The sequence below is a fragment of the Rhopalosiphum padi genome, chromosome 1, assembly GCF_020882245.1.
Source record: "Rhopalosiphum padi isolate XX-2018 chromosome 1, ASM2088224v1, whole genome shotgun sequence".
Classification (NCBI taxonomy): domain Eukaryota; kingdom Metazoa; phylum Arthropoda; class Insecta; order Hemiptera; family Aphididae; genus Rhopalosiphum; species Rhopalosiphum padi.
The window spans coordinates 57,453,478-57,478,380 of NC_083597.1; the positions used below are offsets into that span (position 1 = coordinate 57,453,478).

The 24,903-nt window shown below is 28.8% G+C and overlaps 2 protein-coding genes and 1 long non-coding RNA gene across 3 annotated transcripts; 1 reads left to right on the forward strand and 2 right to left on the reverse strand.

Annotated features, from left to right (window-relative positions):
• Nucleotides 1–92: 92 nt before the first annotated feature.
• Nucleotides 93–24,871, forward strand: LOC132932462 (uncharacterized). Its single transcript, XR_009662876.1, has 3 exons — nt 93–189; nt 6,240–6,414; nt 24,402–24,871. It is a non-coding gene; the product is annotated as an uncharacterized LOC132932462 (long non-coding RNA).
• Nucleotides 18,739–20,258, reverse strand: LOC132917355 (ATP-dependent DNA helicase pif1-like). The gene has a single exon (XM_060978062.1). The coding sequence runs from the start codon at nt 20,256–20,258 to the stop codon at nt 18,927–18,929; it is 1,332 nt and encodes a 443-aa protein (XP_060834045.1). The 3' UTR covers nt 18,739–18,926.
• LOC132917354 (uncharacterized) lies at nt 20,305–23,757 on the reverse strand. The gene is made up of 3 exons (XM_060978061.1): nt 22,938–23,757; nt 22,305–22,806; nt 20,305–22,223 (listed from the first exon to the last, which is right to left on the reverse strand). The coding sequence occupies exons 1-3, from the start codon at nt 23,415–23,417 to the stop codon at nt 20,305–20,307; spliced, it is 2,901 nt and encodes a 966-aa protein (XP_060834044.1). The 5' UTR covers nt 23,418–23,757.
• Nucleotides 24,872–24,903: the final 32 nt, after the last annotated feature.

Genomic DNA, 24,903 nt, shown 5'->3' on the forward strand with positions numbered 1-24,903 from the left:
TTGTAAATTGTGTACATAACTTAAAAAAATTCTTTCTCGAAAAAAGTAATCTTTACATACTGTTATTGAATTCGATATATTCAATAGTTATTATTCGTTTTATCTTCAAGTCAAGTATATACGCTGTTCTACTGTAAACCTTTAACAAGTATAGATATATAACCATCTAATATTAACCAATTATTGTAGGTATGTATATTTTTATTATATTTTGCTTGAAATGTACCTACGCGTTGTTAAAGATGTTGTATAAATAATAGTTTTCGACGAAACATGTTATAGCAAATTTATTTTATCGGCTGCATACATTGAACATGTTATATGTGTTCACCCCCCATTATAGCCCACCACACCATGGTGAACACGAGTAAAATCTCCGGTAAAACACCCGGTTTGCTTCATTTGGTGATTTACGGATAATTCTAAAAAATATTCGACACAACTCTAATAAAATGCTGCGATTACAATGACAACGCTATATTTTAAAATCGTACCTTATCTACCAGCTCAAATGTATCGAAAAGGCAGTTTCAACATGCAGTCTAGTGATCCAACAGGACCATCTACGTTCGATAAGTTTTATAAGTTTAATATGTTTGGCAACTATACAAATTACGTACATCTACGCGTAAACAACGGAACCGTATATATCCATCGAGTATTATTTAATATGGTTAGACACTGCCTGTACGTTGACAAATTTCCACATCGAAATAGTTCGATAGTTTTGTTCTAAAAAAAGTAATGTTTATTTTGTATGTAATGTAATTGAATGATTAATTATTATTATTGTTTGAATTGAAATTTTAACGTCTACATACGTGCGTGTGGCTGTCAGACGATTAAATCTCTTGACGTTAACGTAATTGATGTTATTTTGATGATAGTGCAATATCGTATACTTGCATTTAAAGTCCTTGGCACATTAATATTAGTATAACACTGTTGCCGCCAAAATGTAATCAAAATTTTAAATATACCTTACCTACAACTGTATTGAGTAATTTATCAAGGAAATTATTGGAATTTTTTTTTTTCATTATTTAAAATGAACATGTCGTACCGCCAAAACATTAGTTTAACTACTAAAAATTGTCAATTTCTTATGGTAAAAGTAAAGGGAAAATAATATGTACTCGTGTATTTTTATGTACACATTAATAAAATTAAAACTATAAATTTGATATCTAAACTAAAAGTTTGGAAATCAAATACTTGATGTACTATGTACGATAATTTAACATAATAATAATTGTTTAATATAATCTTTGAATTCGATTATCTAAAAACAGTAAAAACACAATAATTACTGAATTAATGTTCAGATATCGTGACTATACGAGTATGCCTAATGTATAAAATATTAAATATCCTCGTTTATTGGATTTGTTTCCATATGCAGTGGACAGTTACAAACACGTTTTAATATATATATTTTTTTATAACATTAAATTTAGCACATAATCATAATCTTTAATATACTTTTATGGCTATGTAGATATTAATAGTTATGTACCTATACCGAACAGTATAAACTGAATATTACCATATTAATCGTAAACCCATGATATTTATATATTTTGAATTCGCCTTAGTTATTATATTATTTTTAAATAATATTTTGTTAGTATAATTTAACTGATCCAGGAAGTGTACTAAATATCGAATACCATTTTGTACCGTTTAATAGTTGAAATTATAATATAAATTACATACCGTTTATGAATTACTTCCAAAAGTCATTTAAGAATTTATATTTTTAATTATTTGAAAATTGAAAATTAAATTTATTAATTTCGAATCTTAAGTACAAAAAAAAGGCCAACAAATAGGTAGCCACTCTATTGTACAGTAGGTGCCAAGTTTCCATAGTTACTAGAAATCACCCTCAAAGTTATAATCGGAGCATTTTTATATTTATTATATATTTTTACAATTTTTATAAAAATTTTCTTCGCTCTTCAAATACCTAAAAAAAATAAAAAATATAGGTACACCATTGTAAAATCAATACAATGAAAACGTATCAAATTCTGGTAATTTTGTATAGGATAAAAGTAAAACATATAAAACTTAGGTACGTAGTCGTAATAATACAAACCCACCGTATTGAATACAAATTATTATTCCACATCATAATAGATGTTAGGTACTTTAAAATATACAACGTAAAATTTTATTAGTAATCATATTTACAATTTTTGTTCAATGATTTTGGTATTTTTTATGACTGATATTCGTAATCGACGATAAAATATTATATTATCATGAATATTATAATAGGACTAAGTATCTAAAATTAAACGTTGAGTGTACTTTATTTTATTTAATATACTACAATATAAACATATAATTAAAATGAAATAGTAAATTAATTATGAAAAAAAAAAAAACTCATAGTTAGATTGAAGCCATTATATAATACGAAAAAAACCATACCAATGTTAATTATCAACGAGAACGATATACCTATTAATAATTAACCACGTATCACTGTAATAGATTAATTTATTATTTATAATATGATATGATAATATGAAGTATGAAGTACCTATGACGAAGATAAAATTTTTTAAATGATATACAATTTTACAAAACGTATTGTTATATTTTTTAAACAAGTATTCAAACAATTGCTAAGTATTGAATTAAAATTAATAACTAAAATAATTAAATCTATTGATTTATTTTTTTTTTTTTTATGATTTGATATTGTAAAAAATTACTTACAGCATTTCAATAATATTTAACATTGATCATTTTTTTATTTTTTGTAATTTAAAATTTACATGTAATTGACCTTTAACAAACAAAAAAAAAATTACCTCCTTGACACTTAATTTATTGATCGTAATAATATTTACAAAATATTTTCAACAATTGTATTTTTTCATAGTACGCGATTCCATTAAAATTATTTATACTCATTTTGTACAGCATTTTAATCTCAAATTACATTTATTCTTATAGTCAGTATAAAAAAAAAAAAAAAATGATAAAAATGTCCACAGAGTTCTCGAAAATCGGTGAAAATAAATTCTATAACACGAGAGAACCGATACTGGGTACAATATCAATCTGTAGAGTTAATATAATATATAAGCTGACACAATTCCAATTTCAATTACTTCTTCTACGATGTAAGTGGTACGCTATGAAACATATACGTATAGCACACATTAATTGTGTATTTGTTAAACTTGGAATAGCTCTTATTTTCGAAACCAATCACGTGTACATGGCTGCTGCACTGCAGTAGGTTGACTGTGTGTTTGATGTGTATAAATATATAAAAAAAATAAAAGACCTTCACATAGAGTTGTTTTTAGTACAAAGACAAATAAATGACACGACACGAGGGTTTTAAATCAATAATAATAGAATATATGTACCACTTAAATTAGGCACACAATATACTGTTCAAGAGTTCTAAATTCGACACGATTGTAGCGTTGTTCATTTTCAAATACACACGATATTGATATATATATTATGGACTATTACATCATATTTCACAGAACATGAGATTAATATCCATAGGAATCTAAACTCTAAACAGAACGAATGATCAATAATATGTCATTGGTTTTAAAAACAACACTGTAGTTTTACTTACATCAATAATAATAATAATAATAATAATATGTTTTTGAGGTTTACTACAAATAAATGCCATTGAAAAAATTTGATTTCAAATTTAAGGCACGCCCGACCGTATTATAGTTCAATATTATGAAACTCCATATCCTGATTTTTTTTAAATAATTTAAAACGAAACAAGTTTTTTTTTGAATCTTATTACTACAAATTATAGTCTTTTTTTTACTTCTAAATTAGCTTATTTACCATCGATTGTTCTTATTGTTCTTTTTGTAAAAGATCGAAAAAAAAAGTCGAGTTAATTAAATTAAGTTTAAAAATTACATATTATAATTTATAAATAGTTGAAAAACAATATATTTAAATAATAAGCTTAAAAAGGGTTAAGTTACTATAAAGAAAAATATTTACTTATGAATATAGTTAAAAATAAGTTAAGTAATTACCTATTTTATTTTTCACAAATCACATTCTTAAGTGATTACGATTTTTTGTACAATTTTAATTATACTATTAAAACTAGAAATTTGTTTAACTTTATTTAAAATCATTAAATTTGTGTAATGATTTTCTTATGTAAAAGTTCTACTTTTTAACCAACTAATGTCCACCTGTATAAATCATAATATAATAACAAAAAAAAAATACATTTATTAAATAAAAAAAAACAAACAGTTTGTATGAAAAAACGTAATTTATTTGAAATCAGCTTAGCTTATATTATATCAAAATAAATCTTAAAGTTTAGTCTTATAAATTTATGTGGCACTTTGACAATATGTAACTATATCAGATATCCATAGACCATAGTTATATTAAAGACAAAACACCTATAGAACAATATTTTTCAATATTGTTACTTCAGTTCGATCTTGCTCTAAATAAAATATAATGTAAGTTATCTTTAAATTGCAATATTTTACACGTTGGCACTCGTAAGAGATAATATAACTCACTTGAAAATGTTAATTTTATAACAACTAACAAATACCTAAAAATATAGAAAATTATATTTCCACGTTAAGTTAATTCAATACAATAACAAGACCAATAGCTTTACCCTTGAACATAAGCTGGTATATATGTTATCCATAATACTTAATTTTAACCAACACAACAGTTTTTGTAAGACGTTGTCGAAAAGGTCCTATATCTTTTGTTGGAAATTTGTTGTTTTGTTCAAATATTTGATAAAGTGCTGCTTAATTCACTTAAGGTCAGTGACCCATACTTATAACATAGTATATTAATGCATTTTGTTCAGAATTTAAAACAAGAAAGAGGAAAATTCAAAGTTTTTCTTATAAAATAAAATTAATAGTCTGTTTGAAATTGTATTCCCATGCTTGTGTCTAGTGAAGTATAAGGTATATAATATGCATGTCCAATAGTTTTCAAGTACATTAAATTCAATGCTTGGATTAAAGAATATTGATTACATTAAAATATTTTTTTCAAATGTGAAAGACTTATTACATCAAAAACTATAAATGTTTAAAAAAATTTTTTTATTTAACTTTGAATAAGTTTTGTGAATTTAGTTTGCATCGAATTTGTTCTATAGATTTGAAAAATGTGCAATATTTTGCATATTAATTATACATAATTAATTTATTTGTAATTGATTTTAGAATTTATAAATAAGTCATTAAAATAATACAATATTATATGTAAGCAAAAATACCATTATAAGTATATCCTATTTCAACTGACTCCATCCCCTACCATCTATCTCCTATAACCAATCATTCCATCACTTTATTATATTTGTTATTGACATTAGTTAATTTAGTTTTAGCTTTCAATTTTTACTAGTACTTAAATACTAGTATCTTCATCAACAACGTTGTTATTGAAAAATTAAGCGAATCAATAAATACAATTTAATATCAATACAAAATTCAACAAACAAAAATAAGACATTGGTTTAAAAATGTTAAAACCAATTTTCAATTAATCACAATTAGTTTGCAAAATATTATGACATTTTTTAAATCTATAAGACAAGGCCGGCGGGCCGAATACATGGTCATAACTTGAAGTCATAAAAAATAACATTAAAAACAATTTTATCTTATTTTTTGATCATTATTTTTTTTAAGTTTCTACTTTTTTGAATTAACTTTTTTTTTAAATGAAGAATATATTTTGGAGTTATTTTATATTATATCATATTTTAAAGGAATAGTTATTTATTTAAAGAATCTTAAAATTTAATTTTTAATTGAATTATAATAAGTGTCATAAGTTTAGAAAATTAATCTGTATAATACATTTATGTAAGATTATTGCATGTATTATTTTTTAAAAAATTTAAATTTGAAACTATTGATCTTATTATATTTAAATTTAAAAAAAATTACATTGTAGGTATTATAGGGAACCTATAAACAAAAATTTAAATTTCTTTTTAATTTTATAAAATATTAGTCTACGGATTCCAGGGTTATATGTTTAATTTATAAATATAATATATTATATTATTAATTTTTATTTTATATAATGTTGTTCTACTTGTCACATTTTTACGTGTTTGTTAACTAATTCAAAATTTAAAACTTATAGTGAAGATATTTTATGTCTGAAATATAAATACCAGTTTAAAGTTATTAAAAATTTACATTTTATTATATTTTTAGATAGAGACGGCCGGAATTCAGTGTACAACAGTAACGATATAGCCATCTACCGGCAACATCATCCAGGCAAGCGAGTCAGATCGATGGCCTTCCAGAGCGCACCACACGAATGGAATAGAATTATCTTGTCGCTACTTAATTTCACGACATTAATACTTTTATAACCCGAAATCGTGTAATTGTACTTATTAAGTATTAATTAAAATTCAATATTTTTCATGCATTTCGTGTATAAATTGAAAGTGCGGAGCATAGTACATTAACGTTCATCAATAACTCATTTAGCTTTGCTTTTATTAATGTTACAGAATGAATTTACCAATTATTAAACTTAAAAGTAAAATTTCTGTGATTTGTTGAAGGTATTTTTTTGTTGATATTTTAATTTTGAAGTAAGGGATCTAAAAATGCGCAAAACTCGATTCAAAATAAAAATGCAAATTTACAATGTTATGTACTTACTTGAAAGACGGAGACAATACATGTGGGCAAGTCATCTTCTTAATGTAATATTTATTAATTGTACAGAGGACATCGCTTATAAGACTCACGTAAATAAGGTTCAGTCGCTTATTAGTCTCAAAATCGTCTGGAACGATCCGAAAGTATTCAAATACATAATAAATAATTCGGTTATAAAACTCAAACTTAGTAAAAAAAAGTGGTAGAAATAAAATAAAAAATTGTTGATTAAAATTTAGAAATAAATTAGTTTTTATGAGTATGAAGAGTATATTTTCGGAGTTATTAAAACATAATTCGAAACAAATCAAAATTTACAAATTGTGTTTTCAGAAATAATAAATATGTACATACATAATTAATATTTTTTTTCTAACATGTAATAATTTCTATAATCATAAAATTTTAATTTTTGATTATAATATTTTAATTTATTTAATAATAGTATTACCTATGTAATATGTATTAAAGTAGATTAAAATAAAAACGAAATATGTAGTAAAATACAATTTATAAATAAGTATGTTATTATATTTTTTGTATATTTTCCCCACTTCGCCTTTAAGATTCGTTCGGTTATATGACACTTTTTGCTGTTTCCAATGTGAGTCTAATAAAGCGGCGTCCACTAAACTTATAAAAAAAAGTATTTTGATAACCTAAAGTGCACTATTGTGTTCCATAGTATTGTTTTATTATATTTATTGACGCAGAATTCCTACCGATAAAGATTATATATGATAACTGCATATTATATTATTTATATAATAAATAATTAGGTATTATTGATTACATATTATTTTATGTGCAATTATTATGATTAGATTTTATATCACTACGGTTGTTAATAACCATAGTCAACTATAAAAATAACTAATAAGTTCGTTAGAATGTTCATAATGAGTTATGTCATACTAAGACATAACCGTACCATGTTAATGATATTAGTATTATTGATCATTGACCTTTTAAAAACTAAAATGTTCTCAAATTATATGCCAATTTCTATTTAGACTATTATTTTAAACTCGACGATTTATTAATGATTAATATATTTACGATTTTAATATGCATATCATTACGATTTACGACACTACTTTCAAATAACACTATTGCTTCTGTGTTAAACTTATCAATTCATATTAAATATTGCATCTTTGTTATTAAATTGTAGAGATTCTAATTTAAAATTTAAATCACTACAGGTAACCCATAATTATACATAATTTTGATTATTGCTTATGGAAAGACGAACAAATTAAATTAATATTACTGCATCGTGTTTATGAACGTAATTAGATTTTAGTAGTCACAGGGGTATACCTTTAAAATCAAAGTATAAAATAAATATTTTAGAGCCAAAATCCCACACCCGTCATTAATCATAATATTATAATAAAATAATTATAACATATATTTAATGTTTTTAAAATATCATTATTCATTATCGAATACATTATTACATACCTAATTATCTGTCTATACTTATTTATTATTATAGCCAGATAGATAAATCTATTTCGAATCATAGTCGACCAGATGTATGTTTTTATTCTTCTTATACAATAAAAATATTGGTTGTGTGGTCTTTAATAGTACATACATATTTGGATAGAATTCCTGTTATACATAACAAGCTTAGTTTATAAGGTATAACTATAACTGATTTTAAAAGTTAGGATCGGATTTTGACTTCAAAATCGATAACATTTATAGAATTTTGAGAATTTATCAAACATATTTTTTTGTTACTCTTGGTACACACTAAAATTTATTTTTATTTATAATACACTTAGTTTAAAATAAAACTACGTTTATGTCAAAAAAGTATTATTTACACGTAGAATGTATAAAAAAGTATGCCACATATTATGTAAATTATTATTATAGTATTAATTGGGTGCTCTTTATTGATTTCTTTTTTTCAAAGTCGAGTTTTGAAAGCTTTCAACTCACTTGGCTAATTCTGAACTTGATGAACTTTTAGACTTTAGTAAAATTAGTAGTACGCAGTAAATAGAAACATACTATTTAGCAGGCATTTTCAAATCTATGCTATTTTCTATTAAAAACTTTCTGAATTTTTAATGTTGTATATAATATGGCTATGTTTATTAATTTATTATGTAACTATAATACTACATTTATGATAAATTTCAGTTAGGAGATTAAGGTTAATGGTTAACGCGTAGGTCTCAAATGTTTTTATTTAAATAACATTATTATCAGTTTTTTATAAAGTTTCATTTTTCATTTGTGATTTATTATAATTCTAAATTTTAATATTAACTAATACATAATTCATAATAAAAATGTAAATATACAACAAACTCTTTTTTCGATATTATGGCCACTATTCGTATAAAAATAATATATAACATATTATTTCATAATTTATTACCATAACTTTAATAATTTAATATATTTTTAATATTTACCAATATCTCGACTAATATTTCATCACTATTTTTCTCTACCTCTTCTAAATTATCAACAATTGTTTTGAAACTTTTAATGACCTATACTGCTTTGTAATTTTTATAACTAAATGTCTAAAGAGTGTCACTAATACTAGAAACGCACGATTATTATTTATTAATAATGTTATCAGTTATCACATTCATAAATTTTTTTTTTCAAAGTGACTAGGCCTAGAAAAAATATATAAATTGATTCTAAAGCATTGAATACATTTTTACTGTTCTAAAACCGTAAAATATTTAAAATTTTAAATAACTATACTTTATTGAAAATACTAACTACTTACTATGGACACTACTTAAGAGGATGTCGGCGCACCGTTTGTTTTCTGACCCACAAGAAACATATCAAATGTACGTTAAACAGATCCCATTTCGTGTTGTCAGTTTTAATATTTTATTGATAATACATTATTTTTAATCTAAAATTGGCATCGCCTTAATATTTTCACTCGTCACAATTTTTCCCGGGCCTTATGCCTTGTGGGCTAAAACATTACAAGTATATAATATTTTAACAAATTATTATTATTATTATTTACAGTTAATCGATTTCATGACATTAATCTTATTGTTTCAAGAATGTTTCATTATTACTGAGCATAATATTATATAACCATCATACACATAACGACGTGCACAAAAAATATTGTATTATCATTTATCTGGTTTCGTCTGACTTCGGCGGAATATCAGTTTCGCGAGAATGGACTTAGTTAGTAGCCAGATTATTCGATTGTGTCGTTTTTCTGAACTCGGAAGCGATAAATATTGTAATCCGCGTTCCCGGAACATGACCCCGTTTACTATGTTATATAACACAAATACATTGACAATGACTTTAATAATTGCGGAGATTACTTCGAGCAACAACGAGATAAGAAATATATCAATAGAAATAATTACTGTATTGTATTAGATACGTATGTTTGTTGTGTAACTATACTTTTTTTACGATGAATTTCAGTTAGGGAACCAAGGTCGACGGTTAACGCGTAGGTATTCGAATAATTTGTAAATATTTTGATGTGCCATTCGAAATGATTCCTTTTAGTATCACAGCGCCGTCGTTAGCTCGTGTATTATCTGTTTGGAGGTATCTCTATACACGTATAGTATACAACTACAGTGTAATAATATTGGGTATTACGGCCGACGTGCAGCGTAATAATATTAATACCAATATACGTGTACGACATATAAGTATATAGAATCCGCTGATTTCGAAAGAATATAATAAAAGACAAAAATAATCTATACTGCCGCGTACCAATAATATTATAATAGTGTATACTAAGATCGTTAAGTTTTATCGCGCGTAGTTTTGAAAATTATAAAAATATTCACGTCGGAAACACGAAAACCCGCACATTTCAGAACTCACAGATTGCAGCAGCTCAGCGCGCTCGTTTATCGTGAAAATATGATCTGGCGGAATTTCTAGGAAAAAAATAATACACCACCTTCACACACACGCACACACACACACACACACACACACACACACACACACACACAAAATGGCTCATATGATAGGTATTCAAAAATAACGTGCACATACGACGTGTCTTACGGTGCAGGTAAATGCAGGTTATAGCCGTTATAGGTATATATGAGGTAATGATTCACCGGACGGACACAGCACGCGGTCAATATTATCACACGTCGTATTATTATTATTAGACATCGCATGATGCGCCTCTAAATAATTATCCTGTTTTTCGTCTCCAATTACCATATAATAATAATAATAATAAGTCCCGCCAACCGTACAGCTGGTATTATACGACTGCAGACGACAATGCGACGTAGTCGCTTGTATTTTTGTAACTGTCGTCGACATATTTTTATCGTTCGACGAGAGAAAAAGAAAAATGTCTGGTATTTTCCACGCACGACCATAGAGATACGATGACATTGGTTTGTAGGTTTAGTTAGGTGTTTTCTTTTTTGTATTGGAAAATTGTACGACTTTCTTCTCGGAAATCACATATACATATCATATATATATATATCGTATAATATTCAGTGATTCATCCAATATCTCATCAGGAGGAGAGGTCATTTTTTCGATAAATGGTATATCTGAATTATTCCGGTATGGCGGTATCCCCCCTTCCAGACTCCTGGAAAATAAAATAATTTAAGATTAATTAAAAAATATTCATATTTCGGTTTGCAGTAATACATTATATATTTTTATATTTATTTATCACAAATATTTAGTGCTTACTATCATATAGTTCTCGAGTAGATTGGATCCCAGATATGATTATTACCATAAATGTGTTATTTATTTAAAGTTAAAATGGTTAGTAATTTATTAAATTTTAAATTTTAATAGTTAATAATTGAAAATTTAATGCATTATAATTTTTCATAAATTGTATTTATAGCAATTAAAAAATATTAGTAATACACACATATACACTTTTTTTCTAGTTATTTTAGTTTAAATTTTGACAAAAATGGATATTTTAACGAAAAATTACGATATTCCTCTAATTTCTTTGGTTATTTTATTGCAATAAAAAAATTGGGACTTTTTGCAATGCATTTTGTAAACTCTTTTTGTCTACGAAATGTAATTTTCAAAATATTTAATCCAACTTCAAACAATCTAAACCTCTTATCCAACGACCCTATTCACATCATCTAAAGTATACTTTTTGTCTATATTTTCAAACATGTACTATGATGTTTTACGAAATTCTAACGAGTTTCTAGTAGTTTTCCATAAAATATAAAATAGATGAAACATTTTGGCATGTTATAAAAAAAATTATTTAAATGATCACTTAAATTTAATGGGCAAATAATGTGTCAATAAATCATGTCGATAAATCGACAAATAGCTGATTATTGATTAATTTAATATTTTGTGATTTTTTCATTAATTTTACATTAGTCTAGTACTAATTATATTTACACAATATAATATATAAAATATAAAAATGGCGATACTTTAAAATATTAATGTCTATCATTTTCAAGTCCTCATGTCTTGATGTCTTCTTAACCTATTAGTTATTACCACAGGCCTATGATCATTAATATACAAAGTTATTTAACTCAAATTCTATAAGTACTGGTTAGAGAATTTCGGTTTTAATTCATAACAATATGTCTTGTTATACATTTACAATGAAAAAGGCGATTTTCAAAAAAAAATAAAAAGATTAAATAGTTACTCTATAAGACACTCCTAAAATTGCATAATATAAAATGCTATAGTATTAATTTAATAACTATTAATATTTGAAAACATAGTCCTGAGATAGGTATAACATCTTGAGGATACTTATATATTTACCAATTTCAATAACAAGAATTAGAGTAAATGCATTATTAATGGAAAATTCGGTGTGTGAATAATCGTGTTTTATATTATTACAGCATATCTAAAAATAGTTTAAAACGTATAACCAGGTGGGATAAAATAACATTTTTAATGTCATGTTTCCGTGTTAGAGACGATAATGTACCGCATCCATAACGAGATGATAACAAAATATATTATATAGATAATTGCGTAATCCCTTTCAAAATGTTCGCGTTCGAAATACTAACGAGATGTTATTTTTTATTTTATTGGTGTATATTATAATGTACATAATATGTTAATATTCGTATAATTATTGTTATTGCTATATCGTTATTATTTCTGGACTAATAACGGACGACGATTTTGAGGAACAGGACACTACGGCATAATATTGGCTAAGCGTTTTAAGGTGGAACCGTGATCACGAAGAATGTTTGTTTTACAAGTGGTTTTCTCGTGCTGGGCAACGCGCGCTGAATGATATTAGAATAATATATACATCTCGACAGCGCTTAGAATTCCGAGGGTATGAAAATAACATATTTTCGTAAAGTGTAAATGCAAGCACCATGCCTATAAATATATATATGTATATATATTATAATAATGATCTTATAATGATATTATATTATTATCACTTTAACAGGCAATTTATGTATGAATATTGCATTAACCATTAACCCGCGACGTGGGACTGAAAACACAGAAATGACACATTTTAATCGCATATTGTTACATTATATTATAGTATAAACATAACTAACAGCGCGTCCTTGTTCAAATATTTTGTTTTTGTCGATATTACGCAACGCTGGAATTCAAGAAAGAATTGAAACTTTTCACTAAATATATTTCAAGTTATGTTTTTGATATTATTATTATTATCGGGTAAAGCAAAAACATTGTATTTTTAAACGTTATTGTATGTACAAAAAATAACAATATAATAATATGTTACATACCTATAATTTCTATGTTCCAGTGAATATTGTTTTAGAACTGTATAAAAAAAATTGTGCTTAGACATTTTTTTTCATTTTTTTGGTTTTAGTATGAATTACTTATGAGGAAATTTTTATTAACTATATTCAAGCATAGGATATAAAAATTGAAGATTTTATCAATTGTATTCGGCAAATTACTTGTAGTTGTATTTTTTGTTATTTCGACAAATTTTATAAACATTTTAACTTCAAATACGGTGGCGCGGTGAGCATATTTCAAACCCTAAGCAAAGTATTGAAATAATGACCTACCCACTATACCCTCTACAACATAATAAATAATCAAAAATGTATGGTAATTTAGAATTTTTATTATAGGAAATAGGCCATCAACAATTTAATGTAAAAAATATTATTTTAATTAACTATACATTCATCCACACAAATTTTAATTTATAAGCTCAACATAACTGTCAAAGGCTAAGCAATTGCATTAGACAAACGACACTGTTCTAATGCATACAAATATTAAAATATATAATATAAATATTTTATACTTTATACAGATATAAGAGCAACATATATGAGATCTTGTATAACATTTTATACCTATTAAGAATTTTGACAGTGAATAATTTATCAACGTTATTTTTGGAAAAAAATATATAGAAAATTTGACATGCCTATGTATAAATAGTTCAAAAAGAGTCAAAATATTTTGAAAATTCTACTATTTATAAAAAATGAAAATATAAACATTTAATGAAAATTGTATTAATCTTTGGCGATTCATTATTAAATTATAACGTCAAATAAAAATCGTTTGAGGAAAAAAAGTTATTTTATGAGAGAAAATACAATGTCCTAAACATTTTTAACTCAAACACTTTTATAGATTTTTGTACGAAGTCACGTTTAACTTTTTTTTTATTTCTTTCAATAACAAATTATGAAGATTCTTATGAAACATTTTTAAAGATTTTGATGGAGAAAAAATTACTGTGAGACACTTTTCCAAAAATATCAATTTTGAATTACGTTATGATATTTTCGAAATATGTAGATTAATATTAAGATATTAATACCTTTTTATACCAACTTATTATTTACTCAAAAGAAAATATCAATAATATTATAAATTCAATATTTTTGGTAAAAATTAAATTTACCTTATATTATTCTAATAGTTAAATAGATTACTTTAATATAAACATAAAAAAAAACATATTAACTAAGTGATATAGGCGAATAGAAGGTCTAAATTTAGAATCGTTTTTCATATGCAATGATATATCATCGAATTTAAATTTAATACTTCCATTACACTTGACAACTAATATACAGAAGAGTGATATACTCATAAAAAATTCCTACCATTTATAATAATAATTTTATTACTTTCAAGTCTTTAAGAAATATTGCACATACGAATGAAATATATTTTTAAACTTAACAGCATGTAAAATGTAATTTATGCTTTCACTTTCCCACCTAATTTTAAAACTCAAATTTAGGCCAAAAATATTAATGATTTTGTAATTTTAATTAATGCTTATTGTGATCTTACCTAACCTAGAGAAATAAAAAAAAAAGAAAAAGTCGTAATAAAGTAAAGTTATTGAAAAATTTAAATCTGTTTTTAAAATATTAATCTAAGAATAAAATAATTTGCTATGATGTATACAAAATGGTTACTTTTTACGTATAATAATCGTCATCAAAAGTGTAGTTCTTTAACCTAACCTGATAGTTTAACTATCTGATAGTACATTTGTGTGAATAGTACATTATCTTATCACCAACCATGAAAGATAATATTATATTGTACGCTATGCTATTGGAGTGATAAATGTATTAGTTCTACAAAGAAAATTGGTAATAGTTATTTCTCGGGAAGGAAAAGGTTATTAACTCCTACACTGCACGTTAAAATAATCAAGTTCAGATATTTTTCAAATTAATTGGTAAAAGAAAAAAAAATTAATTAAGAATTAAATTGTTTATGCAAAACTAGTTTTTGACAAAATCTATTTCGTACTTGTGCTAATTCTAAAATAAATAGATATTATGTTTTTAGATACTAAGTTTTCTTAAAACATTTACATTAGCATTTTTTAAATATATAAATATAAATTTCAAAATATTTTGTGTTATTTGCAATATTTATGGACAATTGAAATTTTTCATTTAGTTTTAAGTTTATTTATGATCCTTATGTATATATATAAAATATGATTAGATTTTTTTTTTTAGCGAAGAAACTTGACAACTTATTACGATTTTTCTCACGATTTATTCCTGCTATAGATACAAAAAATTGAAAAGACATAGTTGCAATTTTTTTTTAAATTTATTGTTTAAAGTTCAAGTATTAACCAAATTTATTAAAAAAACGAAGATACAATTTAAAAGAGATAATTTGAAAATTATTTTGTATTTAGAAACGCATTTGATTTATGTTTGATTATAACACCTAAAGTTTAAACATTCTTACAAGATTTTTCATGCATTTTACTAGAAATAAAAAAAATGTTTAATGACGTAATTTAGTTCATGATTATGAATGACGAACTAATCGAATATACTTTTTTTGAACGATTAGCTTACTGCATTCAATAAATACACATAAAGTATACTTGTATGTGTAAATGCCTATAAATTTATATCATGTCATTGTGATAATAAATATAATTATTTAAATTATACTATAGAATTATATAACAGCGTATAGTTGATAATGTACTACATAGTATATAGTATCTACCAAAGATGGTTTTTTTAAAAAATGAAAATAGATATTCCAAGACTGATTACAAGTATAGTTCCGACGCTTCGCATAGGTTAAATATTAATAGTTTTAAATTAATTTTTAAAGCTGTAAACATGTATCATTTTATTTTTATACAATCATTATAAGCTCATTTATCATTCACAATCATTGGACTATTTGCAACGTAAATATTAATAACAATACGTTTATAGTAATTAATTGTTTTAATGTAATAATATGATACCAACACTAGTTCATATTATGATACAGTCTTATACACGATATTGCAATTAGTGACAACTGCCAAGTGATTTTTTTTTTTTTATACAACAATCATTGATGCGATAACATACACTTACCTGTGAGGCTGTGAAATGGTAATGTTGAATGGCAAATGACGGACGGGTTATAAGTGAATCATTGTGACCTTACGCAAATGGAATTGACCCACAGCTTGTTCGATAGTCGTAAGCCTATGTTTGGAAGGTATATTTAAATATATATTAAATTATATTATATTGAAATAAATAAATAGCTGGACTCGTCTCTTTAGAAATCGTTACATCTATTTTTCATTTTTAATATTTAAGTGTTCAACTAGGTTATTATTAGCGGATCGTGTATTCGTGTGTAATATTAATAGTTTTTACTTTTGCTGGCCTGATATTCTTAAACGATTAATTATTATAAATTACCGACGAATTTATTATTGAAATAATTAGAGTATCTATTTAATAATATTTTTAATTAAACTAAATGTAAATTGTAGATTTTGGAACTTTTATTTAGTGATATAGAGAATATATAATTAAAATTGTACTATAATACTATAATATAGTACATAGTACATAATACTGTATACTATAATGTACACAGTACATGTGAGTGTAATATCTTGTCGTTATATTTTGTCCTATTCAATATCTGTGACTTATTCTTATCATTAATGGCTAACAATATTATTATAATTATTTTATTATATATTTTAAATTTCAAAAAGATATGATGGATTAGGCGCACATAATTACACTTGGGATCATCCAGCCATCCTCACGGACTACGGTTGTCATGTTAACCAAAATAATAATAAAGCTGTTAATAAACATTATTTAAACGATATTTTTGTAAAAGATATTTTATTTTTACGAATAATCTATAAGCCACTAGGGTATACCGTATGAATTTCTACATCTTTGACAAAGACCTGTGAAAATTAAAATCAGCTTATATAGTTTTAATAAATAAAACGGGATTAATATTTCAACTATTTTTATACTTCCATAATATTTTGTACTTATTAGAAACATAGAAATCCAACAATCTCGCCGTATCCACACATTATACATGGGTATAAAGAGAATAGCCACTGCAAACGTCTAAGATGACATTGTTACGTTTTATAAAATAATAAGACTAGATATATTAAAAATAGTGAAATCTTATAATGAATTTTTAATTTTTCACACAGTCGGGTCGTCGTGCAGAGGCTTATCCTTTCATGTTTGTAAGCTTAGTACCGTATTGTTTGGGGATTCTGGTCGTTACGTAGATTCTACAAATATGACTGTTAAAGACTCCTCGAAGTTTTCGAGGATGATTCATGTACTATGCACATCGTTCACGGATACTGTTCGTCGAAAGCCCGTCGAATAATTGGGTAATGTCAAAGGGCCGAGTTCTTGGCCAGTATACGATCAACCGAACGGAATCTGGTACCGTATACCGCCGAACGTCTTCAACGTTCCTAATGATTAATTCATAAAATCGACTTGACGCTGGCAGTGAATTTCTATAACGCACAAATCTACAAAATTGAATACAAAATTAATCGTGTTCTGTGTTATTGTTAATTAATAAAATAAAAATTCGGCTATACGTTGTCATATGAATATTTTAATGTTTTATGCGTCGTTGATTGTAAATGGATAAATAGCAATTGTATAAGATAACTGATGATTATATGTTAATATAGCTTCAAGTAAAGGTGCGTTGATTGAATATCGTGGTACCGTGATGTAGGCAAACTTTTGTACGTCGTAGACACTCCTAAATTACACACATAGACAAAAGAATGAGCGTTCTTGGTCTACAGACTTGCTTTGTAGTGGAACACTCCAACTACGATATATTATATTATTACCTATATAATAGAATACAAAAAATTAGTACTGTAAAAAGTTTAGTGTCCTAAAGTGAAACACGAACGATATGTGGATGGTTGAAGGTTGAATTAAGAATAATATTGTAATACGGTGAATTGATAGATGTCTGTAAACGTTAATTATTATATTATATGAGTTATTAAATAAAAATATAAAGTAAAAGAATAATCACAAAATCATCTACACCATGTATATAAGAAATTAAAAACCATAGGTAATTTTTCAAAATTAAAATACTTTGCTAAATAAACAAACAACAACGACGTCAAAACATACGTGTTGTCTTGATGTTATATTTTCGTTGCCAATCAATCGATCGGAACAGCCCTCGAACGATATAATAATATATATAATATACTAGCAGACCCGGCGAACTCCGTTTCGCCACCAGATTCGTTTTATGTAACATTTCGTTTGGTGATTAAAAGATAAAGAAAAAAAATTTTTTTTGTTATATATTTGAAAAGGAAAATATTTATTTCATTTCACAACAGTAATAAATTCATTTCAATTACCTACTAAAATGAAGTGTTATTTAATTGTTTCATTGTAGTGCTCTTTGGTAAACCACATTTTTTGTTTTTTGGTCTGACGTTAACACAAACAAAGCGGATGGTTTCCCAACTCGTGAACACGCAACGTATAACTGTCCATGTGAAAAACAATGATTTTCCAAATTTATCCCGCAAACACTAAGCGATTGGCCTTGCGACTTATTAATTGTCATTGCGAACGCAAGGCGAACTGGGAATTGCAATCGTTTGAAGTCAAACGGAAGATCAGTCGGAATCATTGGTATTCGAGGAATACATACATTTTCACCTGCGTACTTTCCGTTAATAATGGTTGCCTCAATTAAATTCGGCATAAGTCTCTTTACCGAAAGTCGAGTACCGTTGCAAAGTCGCGGTGGATTCAAATTACGCAGTATCAAAATAACTGTACCAACTTTCAGTTGCAAGTTATGTGGTGGAAATCCTGGTATCTCCAGAGAGTTCAAAAACCCCTTTGGATAATTTACTACATCATCGGGATTTGTTATTGAATCAACGGATTTGTATGTCACCAAATCGCCAGCAATTTTTGATTGAATGGTGAAATTCAGTGCGTGGACATCATTATTCTTTGCTGCAAGAATTGCTCGTTGACTTAACCAAGCATAATTCTTATAATTCTCACTAATGTTTGGGAAAACATTTTCAATAAGAACTAATTGAGTGTCTACAAATCGGCAAAAGTCGTTGGTAAGAGTAATTAATCCAGATGTCGCATCAACTGGGACTTTTCCATTTCCAAGATCTAACAATTGTTTGGAAAATTGTGCAGCACTTTGATCATTTTGAAGTTGAACTCTCATATTAGTGGTTAGCGATAATGTTTTTACGTTATTCCATAAAGGTGATGCCTTTAGGCAAGCATTCAATTCATCTGCAGGCGTTCCACGGGGAACTACTGGCAACGTCTGCCTGAAATCGCCTGCCAACAATATCATCAAGCCGCCAAAGATGTTGTTATTTCTCCGAAGATCCTTCAGTGTGAAGTTAAGTGCTTCAAGTGATTTCTTATGTGCCATTGTGCACTCATCCCAAACAATGAGCTTGCATTGCATTAACAATTTTCCAATTGCACTGGATCGGGAAATATTGCACGTTGGAGTATCAATTGTGTTTAAATTGAGTGGCAACTTAAGCGCAGAATGTGCAGTACGACCGCCATCTAGAAGAGTCGCCGCAATTCCAGATGATGCTAACGCCAAAGCTATGTCACATCTTGATCGAATAGTGGCCAAAATCAATGAAATGACAAATGTTTTCCCTGTTCCTCCAGGTGCATCCAGGAAGAATAGACCACCAGTATTATTGTCCACCGCTTGCATTAATGTTTTGTATACTTGTTTTTGCTGTTCATTCAGCAACGGAACATTATTTCTCTCGATTTAATTCTTGGTTGAATGCATCGTGCATCGATCGATTTGGCGCAATCATTCCTACTTCAATCAGTAGCTTGTTTGCAATAGTCAAGCATTGATCCTCAATCAGAATCAATCCTTCATTGTAGATTTCATCGGTTATTTGGATGTCAGGATTATTCGTTTGAATACGCAAGCGATGCAAGATATCTTCACATATGGCGTCTTTGTATTTGTTCCATAACTGAATTGGTTGTGAAGGAAAACATGTGGTGATGATAATTGCGAACAGCGTTCGTATTTGGTACGCATTTGATGAAACAACTGAATCTGCAAGTGTTAAATCCCAATGAGAATCGTTCTCCAGCAAACCCAATAGTTGACATGCTTCTCGATATGTTTGGCATTGGTGGCCATTCACAGTTTTCAAATGCGCAAATGATTTCGGTCCACGTACATTTACTAACAGCAGTCGCAAATAAAAACATTCATCGTTTCTAGGATGAACAGTGTACATACGACCTAGTGCATCAGTTGAAAACACCTGTGGCCAGTCTGGAACTGGGGTTCCTTGTTTGCGACGTTGGAATTTCTTTGTTGATTGATTCCAAGTGTAATACTTGGGCATTTCAACGTACATCAGCGTCGCTGCGAATGGATCTGCTTCACACATTGCAAAGAAGCTAGTCAATGTTGTCGATGGTGGTCTCTCAGCTCGTTGTGCCGCATTAGCCTCAGTGAAGTAAACTCTTTGGCCATTTTCCAAATGCACTGCTAAATGTACAACTGTGGGATATCTTTCATGAATTTGAAATGACAATAATCGCCACAGTGCTTCATTAGTACTGACGTATCTGCCCATTTGGAAGTTGCTGATTTCGTCATTCACATTTTCCGACGCAATACCAAACACAGCCATGTCGCTGCCTTTTGTGACGTACTTGCACAAATATTTGATTGATTTGGCCGAATGACAACTCTCAACGTTTGCATGTGTTTCGAAAATTCGTGATAGCAGCGGGCAATATGGTACAATGAATTCATTTCCGATCTCAATCTCTTGATTTTGAACTTTAACTTTGATAGTTCGACCGTTATCTTCTTTTGAACGCCGACGATAAACTGGATATCCATCGTTCCCTGTGACTGTTTCAGCAACTAACGGTCGCGGATATCGTTTTGTGCACTTTCCATCAGCCATGCAAGGCGATAATGGATTTAATGCACCGCACGGTCCATGCACCATCTGTGTCGTCACAATGTCGTGTAGACGGGGATCAGTGACTGGATCAGGAATTTCAGCTGATATGATGTCATCCACTTCATTTGAATGTAATTTGTTCAGCAACCAAATTAGGATATGAGCATGCGGTAGTCCACGCTTCTGCCATTCCACCGAGTACATATAACAACGTGTGTCACCAAAAACTCGATACTTAGTAAGCACATCCATCATAACCTTGAGTTTTTGCTGAAATACTCTGGCGATTATGTCATGGCGATCTTGCGGTTTTTGACCCGGTTCCAACTCGCGTTCAATTTCCGTCCACTTCGGATTGCATGTGACCGTAATAAATAAATCCGGAGTTCCATAATTTCGCACGTACGTCATAGCGTCTTGAGCGTATTCGTGCATGTGGCGTGGGCTTCCGATATAAGTTGATGGGAGAATCGTCAGTCGTCCAATATTCTGAACATCACCATCTGAATGAATAGCATCACGCAAGTGTATATAGTCCTCAGATCGTAGCTTTGGCTGATTGAATCTGATGAACGCTAAACGTTCGGTCTCGACTTTGACATACATGTCAACAGCGAATTGCTGGAATAGCCGACCGCACTTCAGAATGACATTCTCCTCATGTGTACGAATCATCATACGATACGCATAGTAATTCATTGCGCTTAGATTTTTATTATTCGTTGATACTCCTGAAAATGCAAAATTAAATGAATTGTTAATGGAAACCAATAAAAGTAATAATGGAAATAATTAGTGTGTGAATATTGTACCTGTAATTGGATCGACCATCTTCAACGTGATGTCGTATCCGTCTTGCCCTTGCCAATAAATGATTGGATATTGTAACGCATCGTACAAACGATGTGTCTCGTTTACACGATGCATGATATTGCTTCTTCGCTGAACGACAATGTCTCGTGATTTAGTTGGATCGCCAACAATAATTGCAGCAACATCATTAACGGTGGGTGCATTGAATCTTCGCACATGTTCACCTGTCGGAGTACAATCCGCTCTTATGACAAATTTGTGCGTATCCGATGGCATTCGTTCCAATGCTGTTTTGAACATATTAACCACAGCATTATTAGCGTGAAAAAATGCTTGCAACTGTTCAATAATTCGTCTCTTTAACTGTTGTGCTCCCTGTATATTGCACCGCACGTTCAGCTGATCCACCATCGACGAAATGAAATATATTTGCAGAAATTGATGCGGTTCATCTGGTGTTGGCACCATTGAACCATGCAAATGATATATTTGACCTTGTATCTGTAATTGCAAATAATCATTAAAATTTGTTCATGAATACATTGTAAATCGTGTGATGGTGTAGTGTGTGGTGTATATGAAGTTGTTATGTGTTGCAATTATGTGTTGGTTATGTGTGTTGTATCTTTTACCTTGCAAGTCGGCATGAAGCCGCCTTCTCGAATGATATTAGCTCCAAAGGAAGTCATGCGAAAGCAGTTATTGTATTCAAGGATGTGTTGAAGAAAATGGCTGGAATCGGGATCACTTCCATCAAACAATGTTTTCAGTGGCTGTGGTGGTGTAAGTAATGGATCCAGTTTGACTTTTCCACTTGCGCAGCACAATCCAACCGTTTCTCTTTTGAACTTTACCGCATTGCAATATCGGCATATAGTCGTCATTCGTCCAATATCCAAATTTTCATCATCACTGTAGTTCGCAGTGGGATCATATTGGAATGCCAAGCGATTGTATGATGCCAATGATCTTCGTGTGCTCACGCGATGTCTCAATCGGTCATTTTCTCTTATTATATTTTGTCTTTCTTCTCTTAAGTTCCTTGAATAGACTTGTTGCTGGCTTGCATGTCTTGTGCGGCGGCCGATGTTCACACGTCGTTCTCTAGGCATTTTGGACTATGGACATAGTGTTGAATTTAACTTCAAATGCACGATCCATATAATTTACAATAAATGAAATTAACTGAACAGAGAATAATGATATCTGTCACACACTTTATCACGCACCGTTGCTATTGGTTTGAAGTACATGCTATGTATAATAGATGGCGCTGTATGTGAAAAACGATTTCCCCACTTTTCTGTTGAATTTTTCCTGAATTTTCCAGAATTTTCTTTGCTATAAACCTCACGGAGCCCAAGACCTTTCCAACGAATGCAAAACCGTGGAAATCGGTTCGTGCGTTCTGGAGTTATAGCGTCAGGGAGGAAAACCGGACTTATTTTTATATAATAGATTATATGTATCATTCTATAATCAGTGGGAATATCCGACGCACGAACGCGTATAATATATTAAAATCACTGACTTAAAAAATGGTTATGCGTAAAAATTGCCGTTTTCCGTTATTTTTTCAAAGTTTTTCCCGATGCTTTTGAAAACTACCTTTTGACCCCCCCCCCCCCACTCCCCAAAGTAGCAACTAGATGAATTTTTCTTTTCAAAGGAAGGCTGAAGTCGAAAATCGAAGCATTATTACTACTCCAAAACGTGATGACAAACACAAAAATAAAAAAAAATAAGAAAAAAACACACATCATTGTAAAATCAGTACATTCATCACTCAGTTCAGAATCTAAAAATAAAACACCTAAAAGTACAGTATAAATCAAAAGCGTCGTTTTAAAATTTTATACCTATACTGGCCGATTAGATTGATAAACGTTGGTACTCGCTGGCTAGTAATAAAAACATCGCAATAACCGTCGTCTGGGAAATGTTCGAAATTCTCGGCGACGAGATTCACTTGCATTTCGACAGTTCTAGAAGACGGATAACATAATAACTATTTTTTGTTAACGACCATCATTACTGTTTTTTCATCTCATACTCGCATATCAATATTAAACTCAGAATGTCTTTGTTTACAGCAGTTTGTTCTACCAAATACGATTTACTACAAAACGGTTTTGGCATAATACAGGATGGCGACATACCTAACGATTTGGAATCCACCGTAGACGCAATTCACAGAATGATTACAGGCGTGGAAGACGATGACAGTGGATTGGATGCAAACACTTCATCCATAAATGTGATCGACAAAATTTTCCAAATTAACTTATTAAGCGATGTCGTGGACGGTTCATTGTTAATAGAAAAGTCGGGGGAAAATGTTGGTGATCTGTCAGTTGGTCCTGATCCGCACGCAGTGGTTACAAACGTAAGTGTCAATCCGCTTCCCCGTAGAAAGCGTTTCGCATCTACGTGGAAGCGGATTAAACGCTCTGTTCTACGTTTGTACTGCTGCGTGCGTTGAGTTTATTTCTGTTACATGTTCCAAGCCTTGTAGGCAAGCTTTTTTGATTTATCCCGTTTAGCCCATATGGCAAATCTTTTTTATGATGTTAGCCTTTAAGGCAAGTTATTTGTTTA

Bases quoted from the DNA above. Each gene is read 5' to 3' on its own strand.
- LOC132917355 (XM_060978062.1), bottom strand. From the start codon at position 20,258: ATGCAAGCGGTGGACAATAATACTGGTGGTCTATTCTTCCTGGATGCA.
- LOC132917354 (XM_060978061.1), bottom strand. From the start codon at position 23,417: ATGCCTAGAGAACGACGTGTGAACATCGGCCGCCGCACAAGACATGCA. The intron at 22,807-22,937 runs GTAAAAGATACA...TTGCAATTACAG, and splicing joins GCTTCATGCCGACTTGCAAG to ATACAAGGTCAAATATATCA. The intron at 22,224-22,304 runs GTACAATATTCA...TTGCATTTTCAG, and splicing joins GATGGTCGATCCAATTACAG to GAGTATCAACGAATAATAAA.